Raw genomic sequence first — 8,749 nt, forward strand, 5'->3', positions numbered from 1 at the left:
TTCACACACAGGCAAGTATGAAAATGAGGTGCAGCTGCTCAAGAAGAAAGCAGGCCACAGGAAGCCAAGCAGGAAGCGCCTCCTGCCACCTGCCCAGCCCTGCCTGGATGGACGGTGGAGGTGGGAACAGAGTGCCTGGGAAGTGCCTGTCCCAGACGCCTCTACATTCTGCTCCTTCTGTCTCCAGCCAAGCAATTGTCACTTCCGAGGCATAGAAGGACAGAAGGGATGGAGGTCCTGTTCCACCATCACAGGCTAAGTAAGGTCTGAACCTTCCTGTGTAGGCAGAGAGATCTTGAGGACCTTCACAACCCTCCTGGGGCTCTGGGGCTCCAGCACAGGGATGGCGAGGATGCCTGTGAGTCACATGGACCAGGCAAACGGAAGGCGGGGCCTCCTGTGGTCAACTCTCCCCCAGAGCTTGGTCCCATGCACTCAGCTCTGTGTACGGAGTGCCTGGGGTGACACTCAGTGTAAACAAGGTATTTCCAGGAGTTTGGGAAGGCACACACACGGGGAGTGCCAGACTTGGGATGGGAGGAGCATGTGATCCAGCATCTCAAAGGGCCATTCCAAGCTGGCTGGAAAAAGAAAGGGCAGGAGCTATTTCCAGGAGGGAGCACCTGGGCCAAGGCCAGGAAGGACAGCGAGGCCATCTGAGCTGGGGACAGTTCAGCTGACCTGGAGCTAGCTGGAGTGCAAGGTCACATGAGGAGACAGAGGGGCCAGAGTGGGGTCCTTGTACATCCTGCCAGGGGCTCACAGGTGGACCAGGGGTAGAGGACAGCATCACTGTGGGGGAGACAGCTGTACCCTGGGAAGGTGCAGGGTTTTCCTCAGCACTTTGGCTGCTGCAGGGCTGAGGCAAGAACTGAGGATGGAAAGCAAACCTCACAAAACTGAAGACAAGAAAGGCGCCTAGGGACAGAGATGAGGGTCTCGGGCTAGAAGGGCGGGAGGCTGGGGCCAGAGGCAGAAAATGTGTCCACTGGACTTCAGAAGGGAAGCGAATGAGGAGTCATCCAAACAGATGTTCACGTCCCAGAGCAATGAAAGGAACAGGGATAGAGAGGGAGACTGAGTCAGGGCCCTGTGGGCTCCTCAACCAAAGCCATCAGCTGGCATCTGCTGGCTGGCTCTTTGACAGCCAGCAGCAGGTCTGGGACCAAAAGGCCAGGCTAGCATGGCGTGGACACAAGGCTCGGCTGGGGAGCCTGTCTGCTGCTGCAGACCTGCGACCCAACTTGAGGCTCATCTGGGAGTGGGGTTCAGCCCTGCTTTCTTTACTTTTCAGGGACACGGTGCAGCTTGCAGCACAGATTAAGGCTTGCCAGGTGCGAAGGCCACTGCCACACTGCGGCAAGTACACCAGCAGCAATGCAGACAGTGGGGGCGTGGGTGCCAACAGTACTGGACAGCACAAAGGTCAAAGCCCAGCCCAGGCTCACGGGTCTCCTCTCTCATCAGGGACAGGGCCACCTCAGAGGGCTGCTCTGCGGGATGACAGGGCACAGACAGCACACAGAGCCCCTCCTGGACACCTCCACGTGAGCTCAGCAGTGAGTTGCAGGCAAGACACGAGGGCTGCAGGCTCCTGAGACCCTGGTGTGTCACACATTAAAGTTTTGAGCTCTAAGATGCCACACAACCCCCAAATCATGCTACCGAAGTGAAAGGTAGAAGAGAAGCTTCCCACATGGTGCTGGCCGAGAGCTGGGAAAACCAGGGAGCCATGAAGCCTCTGACATTCCTGGCCCAGATCCAGTGCAGCACCCCAGAGCGCACGCGCAGTACAGCACCCCAGCACAGGGCCTTCCCTACCCCTGGATCCTCAGCCTTTGCACCCTGGGGACAAGCACCCCTCAGCTAATTCAAGACAAAACACTGAGGGAAGGCAGATGTCCCTGGGCCAAGCAGCCCTCCTGCCTCTACCACCAGGAGCACAAAGGAAACAGACACAGCGTGATGTCCGGCCACGAGCTTTATTGGCTGGCAGCTGTCCTCAGGAGCCGGGTCTGCTAGGACTGGATGTCCCTGGATGGGCCCCCCCAGGCCTAAGCTAGGAAAAAGGAGGGAAAGAAAGGAGAATTTTAAGTCAGTTAGAAGGTTTCTCAAGTGAGCTTCCCACAGAGTTAAAAGGCCAGATGTTATTCTGAAACATCCAGTGTGATCAGCAGGTGTTTACATAACACAATGACAATGAGACCAGCTGGGTCCACTCCCTGCAGGAAGATTTAACAAATGCCTACTACGTGCCAGGCACTGTTTGCTGCATGTCTCACTAGTAAAAACAAATCTAAAAGTTATAGGAGAGCCACTCGTGACTGCTATGATACAACAGAGAGGAGCGGGTGAAGAGGAAAGGAAAAGGGATTTAAAACAAACAAACAAAAAAAAGAATAGCAAGAAAAGAGTGGAAATAAAGTTTTAATAAATGGAGAGGGAAAGAAAAGTTAAAAGAGGGCAGGGGAAAGGGGAGAAAAGAAGCACTGATCCATATTAGGTATAGGTACAGAATCGCTACGATGAATATGGTTGTTACATACATCAAAAACGTACCAATAAAATTAATTTTAAAATAAGGAGCTTTTCATGCTACCCTGGCAGAATAATACAACTGGGTGTGGTGGATGTGTCCACTGGTCCCACTGTCAACTTCAGGTTTCAAAGGAAGCCCTGCCCCGGACGTGCCCTACCCACCGGTGCCCTTCAGAGACAGGCCCCAGGGCCTTACCTCCAGGTTTCCTCTGGCCTTGCGCAGCACACTGTGGGTGATGAGCACTAGGAAGAAGCAGAGGGTGTATGATAAGGCTCTGTAGTCAGGAGCACGGGTGAAGCTGGGTGCGGCGAGGAAGAGCCCCCAGCCGGGGGTCCAGCTACAGGGACACAGCACCAGATGGAAGCCCAGGGCCTCCCCTGTGCCTCACGGTGCCATCGCCAAAGGGTGTATCTAGAGAGCAGAGCATGATGCCTCCTCACATCCTTACTAGGCCACAGCCCCTCAGGGATGCAGGGGGAAGGGCAGGTACTGGCACTGCACCTGCTGTTCCGTGGAGCAGACAGCAAGGCCCTGCATTTGCAGCTGGCTAACCAGGTACCCCAAACTTACCTTGTACAGGCAGCAGACAGGCCTGCCCTGGCAGCACCCAAAGCACATGAGAGACAAAGATGTGCAGGGAGCCACATTTCACCCAGCAGTTCTTGCCACAAGCTCCTCCCAGCCTGGGAAAGGAGCCTTGGGCTTCTGAGTCTCCTCTGCCTGCCTCAGTCCAGTGTACAAGGTCCCCCAGGCAAGGCACATGGCTGGAGACTGCAGGGGGCACTGCTGACTGATACCCACACTGGGAGCTGGGCAGCTGCAGAGCTGAGGACCCCTCAAGGAGTCCTGTCAGGAAAGGCTGCGGCCTCCCTCGGTCTCTTCTTGGCCAACACAAACACAGCATTGACAGGACACTGCCCAGAGGGCTGGAGCTGACCAGGAACCTGTTCTACCCAGTGTGGCAAAGGCAGGAAACCAGCCTGCTCCCTGGGTAGGGGCCAGAGTGAGTGAGGAAAAAGAACACCCTAACACACAGCCCAGTTCCCCAGTGCCCCATTCAGTTTAGGGGCTCTGTAGTAGAAAACAGATTTTCCCCCCTTCTTTTGCAAAAGTTTCCATGTAGAAGTAACACAATGTATGCGATCTGTGACATCAGGGAAAGGGGGTGGATGTTTGAGCTCTGCTCCAAAAGAGCCCATGTGTTTCTGGGCTCTCATCCACCTCAGGCTATAGAGTAGAAGCTCTTATTCTTACCCCAAGCGTGAAGTATGCAAGTGGAGGGGCAGGCATGAAGCACACACAGTATGCCAATTGTGTGTGTGTGAGGCCCAAAACACGAGAGACAGTGTGAGTGTGTGTGTGTGTGTGTGTGTGTGTGTGTGTGCACGCACATGCGCTCAAATGCTCATATGCATACACATAAAAACACATTTTTCTGGCAAGTGCAACCACAGCTTCCCAAGATTCACCAAAAGGCCTGTGACCCAGAAAACATTAAGTGCCATAGTAAGGAGTTTAAAAATAACCCTGAAACAATACCAAATGTACCCAGAGACCAACAGTCATCGTTAGAGCCAAGGGTCACCGGGCCCAGGTTTTGAGGCGGCCCCTACATCTAGACAGCATGCCATGTGCTAAAGCATAGAGACCCCCACGGCAAGGAGAAGACTGAGGGGCAGGACAGCAGAGAACACCTCCCAAACCAAGACTGGCCCAAGCGCAGAGCAGTGGCCCACACCCAGGGCTGCCCAGCTCCACCCAAGACTCCTCCCATCCTGGTGTAAGCCTACAAAGAAGATGCCACCCAAGTCACCCACCAGGCCACAGGCCAGCACCACTGAGGACCTCAGCACCATGGGACAGGTCACCGCCTTCACTTGGCAGATGAGGACCTGGGTGCAGAAGCGAAGCCTGTGATTCTAGGTCTACCACCAGCACGTGAGTGACCCCAGCCTTATGTTATTGCTCTTTCTCCCTAGCACAGCATGCCTGGGGTCCTTCTCAGAGACACACGAATCCATTATTGCAAAACAGGATTTTCTCCTAGGTGAACACCCCTTCCCTACTCTCTACAGACCCTGGAGATACAGTATCAGCCCAACCCAACCAACCTGCTCTTGTTTGTCCCTACCACAGTCTAGGTAACTAGAAGGAGGAAACAGTAATGCCACCTTCACTCAGTCATGTGAGGGTCAAAGCAGACCAGGGAGGCAGAGAAGGGCTGGAGAATCCTAAGGGCCAGCTTGGAGCTCCACACAGGAAGAGGACAAGGCTGGGCTGCCCAGTGGCTGCACAACGTTGGGGGGGGGGGCTCATCCTACCCGAAGCCAATCAACTGCAGGGCAGCAGCAGCAGAGCTGGGCGACACCACATCAGGAAAGGAAATGCTACCACATGTTTGGGGTTCTTATTTTGGATCATTTGCCACCTCTGTATAAAGCATTCTGTCTAGACAACCCAAAAGAAAGAGAGCTCTAACCATTTGCCAGAATTCTGCCCTGGTCCTATACTAGCATCTTCGCCTCTGTTCCACAGTGGAGAAAATGCAGGTGCTTTCTAAACAGCTGAAGTAGACCCCAGGCCAGATGGTGGCCTCTGTCCCTCAGAATTACTCTCTCTGGTTAGAGATGGAACTTGAAGCCCATTGTCAAAGCCACTTGCCCCAGGTCACACAAGAGACTGGAGCTCTGAAATGCGCTCATTCGGTATTCCTTGTCTACCACCAACTGTGCAGGCCATACGTGGCTCTGTCCTCTGTCCTGCTACAACCTATGTGAACTAAATCGAGACTGCTCCCAAAATGTCCTCTCCTGGAGACAGGGCCGGTGCCAGCTTTACACTCGAGACCGCTGGGGCTGGGCTGCTGCGCAGAAGCAAGGTTCTGCTTTTCCGGCCCAGATGCTTCACAAAGCATCCCTTCCCTCCCTGCTGCCCCAGGAGTCTGACCCAAATGGTCCAAGGCTCCCTCAACACAACCACGGTGGGCACGGCCCATCCCCTGAGCTCCGGCCGGAAGACACAACCCCAACCCCTCTGCTGAGAGGATCTCCTTGCTGTCCTTCAAAGCCGTCCCTCCCCCTCAGCCCTGCCTGGCCCTGCAGGCCTCCCAGCAACCTGTTTGCGAGCCTGTCCCAGCCTCTGGCCCCCTCAGGTTTCCTCTTGGTTTGCAGGCTCAGCCACAGGATCATCTAATACACAAATGAACCACACAAGTCCTTGGCTCCAGGTAACCCGTTCCCTGGCCTGTGCTAAGCGTGCAGATACACGTAGCTCTGGGGCTTCCAAGAGCGAGGCCGCAAGGCCCTCCTCCGTAGGATCGGTTCCTGCCCCTTTGCTATCTAACTCCTACTGATCCCTCAAGACCCAGCCTGTCTTGAGCCAGACCCTAGAACACCTGAGGTTTCCTGGATGGGCCTCATCCTGCAGCAAGCCTTCGTGCCTGACACCCCTCAGTGCAGCCTCCTCACTGACCTCTATCCTTGGGCCTGGCACAGGGATGCGGGACAGATGGCCCAGGCCTGCTCAGTTTCTGCTGCTGGCAGTTCATAGCCAGTCTCGGGTTTTCAGAAGATTCCTGGGGTCACTAAGGAGGAAATGCTACTTTGCAGTTGAGGTTTCCTATGCCTCTGAGAAATACCCTAGAATTCTGAGCTTGAAAAAAAGAGCAGCACCAGGCTGGTGGCACCTCAGAGAAGCACGTGGCCCAGTCCTCCCAAGACGGACCACCAGGCAGATAGCGCCTGCAGGGAGGGCAGGGTGGCACAGGGCAGGGCAGGGCTGGCCCAGGAGACACTAAGCACACTGGCTGGGGTGCTGAGGGTTTATGTCTGTAGCGAGCTGCTCCTACACACCTCTGAACCAGCAAACCAGAGCCCCGCCTGCCTTACAGAGCTGCTTAGCATCCCAACCTGAGGTTCTGCAGCTGCCTACTGGAGTCCTCGAAGCCACAGCACATCTACATGCCACCACCCCACCTGTCCTTCCTGCTCACTGGGGGAATAGCCACCATGAGCATTTATCACACACAGATATGAAGGGTGGGTCCTAAGCCAGCCACCTGAGGCTTTTCACAGCACAGTCCCTGGCCCTCTGCCTGTCTCAACTGCTCACAGGCAACTTCTGCTTGACTACAGTACCAGGAGCTACTTCCTGTTTTACAGATAAAACCCTACTTCCTGCATCTAACCCTGCTATTCCTGGCCTGCACTGCCACGCCCTTTTCTACCTGACAACACCTACTCCTCCTTTCAGACTCCACCAGGACACCCACCTCCCAGAACAGTGACAACCACACCTCTCCCACCTTGGTGCTCCTGTGAAGCGCCTGCCACACAAACCCCCAGGACAGCCTGGGGCACTGCACAGTCCCTCTGGAAAGATATGGCCAGAGAAGGCAGGTCTGTGCAGAGCAGAAAGGATGAGATATGAAAAGAAACCCACAAACAGGAGGCATGATTACCAAAGGCCTAGCCCCCATAAGCGAGGGCTGGACTGTCAGCCCCCAGAGGCAAAAAGCGCCCCACAAGGCAGCACCTACCCTGGCACCCACTGGAGCCTACTTACACTGGTCAAAGATGACTTTTTCCTGGTGCTTGCTCTGCTGCAAAAGCTTCACCGTGTTTTGCAACTTGTTCTCTTGTTCAAACAGTTTTTTATGTAGTTTAGTGATCTCTGCTTTCATTTCTCTTATCTGAAAGAAAAGGAATTCAAAAAGTGAACTAACAACATAAAACATGAGGAAGGAACACAGCAAGCTTGAGCCCAGCCTGGGCAACTTAGCAAGCAACTTAGGGAAACCCTGTCACAAAATAATTAAGGCAGGGAGTGCTGGGGTTGCTGCTCAGTACAAAAGTCCTGGGTTCAACCTCCAGTACCACACTCATAAGAACTACAAAATCATGTCAAAATATGTTCAACCTCACCAATAAAGACTTATTTTATTTATTTTTGGGTACTCAGAATCAAACTCAGAACCTTGCACTTGCCAGGCAGGAACTATGCCACTCAGCTATATCCCTAGCTCTAGCAAAGACATCTTAATAAAAACCAGAAGCCAGTTCCAACAGGAACTGGTTACTGCTTCTACTGACGGCTGACACTGGTGTCGTCTCCATGACACTACAATGTGAAAGTTGTGGGGTCAGGGAAATTTCCACTCAGATCTCAAAGGAGTCCTAGGAGGCCAGGCAAGGAGCCCTACAAAGGAAGCTGAGAGAGTGAAGCCAAAGACGAAGTGGACCCCATGAAGTTGGAGATGTCAGGCGTGCAGTAAGTCTGCTGAGGAAGACTGTAAGCAGTGACTGAAGCCAGCCCCAGAGACTTGTGGGCTGCAACCAACAAGGCCACAGGGGTCGGGCCGCCACACTGTTGGATATCGGCATGGAGCCACAGGACTTCGTGTTTGCCCCGCTAGGTTTTGGTCTTGCTTTGGTCTGATTCTTTTCTCTTTCATGCTTTCATTTAGAATGAGAATATTTACGTTGTACCACTGGATGTTAAGATTTTGTAATTTTTTTTTTTTTTTTTTTAAACATAGGTTCACAGCTAAAAAATTACCTTGAGAAGCTCAGCTTTGGACTTCTGGCAAAGCTGGAACTGTTGAGAATTTGGAAAACAAATTATCCCATTTCTGGATATACTCAGGATGGTTGTATTATATTAGGTGTCATTACGAACTTGATATTATCTTTAGAGATTAATTATGGTATAAGGAGATGTGTTTGAGTGTCAAATGCTCAAGGAGTGGACTGTGACAGTTAATCCTGAGTTATCGACTTCACTGGGTTAAGACATGCCTGTGAGATTACTAAAGCATATCTCTGGGTATGTGGGGCTGAGCCATGGGCCGTGGTACCACATACGGGCCTCACACACTCCTCTATGGCACTGCTCCCCTGCTCTGCTTCCGGCTCTGCCCTATCATGCTGTGCGGCCCTTGTGTCTCTGCCTTGGAGCCTGCTGACCATGTACTCCTGAAAATGTGAGTCAGGTCAAGTGTTTTCTTCTTCAGGCTCTATGTATATCTACAGTGCTACTTTAAGTTCATTTTCTAGATTCTACATACAAGAACATATGTGATTTTTGTCTGAATCAGGTTTATTTCACTAAATGTGATGATCTCCAGTTCCCTTCATTTTCCTGCAAATGACATGAGCTTGTTCTTTATGGATAATACCCAATTTGTATCACACTATCATTATTTTTTCTTTT

The 8,749-nt window shown here is 52.8% G+C and overlaps 1 protein-coding gene across 4 annotated transcripts in view; it reads right to left on the reverse strand.

Moving 5' to 3' along the window:
• Positions 1-1,962: 1,962 nt before the first annotated feature.
• Positions 1,963-8,749, reverse strand: part of Cdk5rap2 (CDK5 regulatory subunit associated protein 2) — a 210,533-nt gene continuing 203,746 nt past the window's right edge. For 3 of the 4 annotated variants that reach the window (XM_023701591.1, XM_023701590.1, XM_023701588.1), the window contains 3 exons: positions 7,103-7,229; positions 2,735-2,781; positions 1,963-2,059 (listed from right to left, as the gene is read on the reverse strand). In XM_023701591.1, the coding sequence (XP_023557359.1) occupies positions 2,003-2,059; positions 2,735-2,781; positions 7,103-7,229 (231 nt within the window). In that variant the 3' untranslated portion in view covers positions 1,963-2,002. The remainder of the gene's footprint in view (positions 2,060-2,734; positions 2,782-7,102; positions 7,230-8,749) is intronic. The other variant, XM_023701589.1, reaches the window with a different exon arrangement.

The sequence above is a fragment of the Octodon degus genome, unplaced genomic scaffold (assembly GCF_000260255.1).
Source record: "Octodon degus isolate 3935 unplaced genomic scaffold, OctDeg1.0 scaffold00137, whole genome shotgun sequence".
NCBI classification, from domain to species: Eukaryota; Metazoa; Chordata; class Mammalia; order Rodentia; family Octodontidae; genus Octodon; species Octodon degus.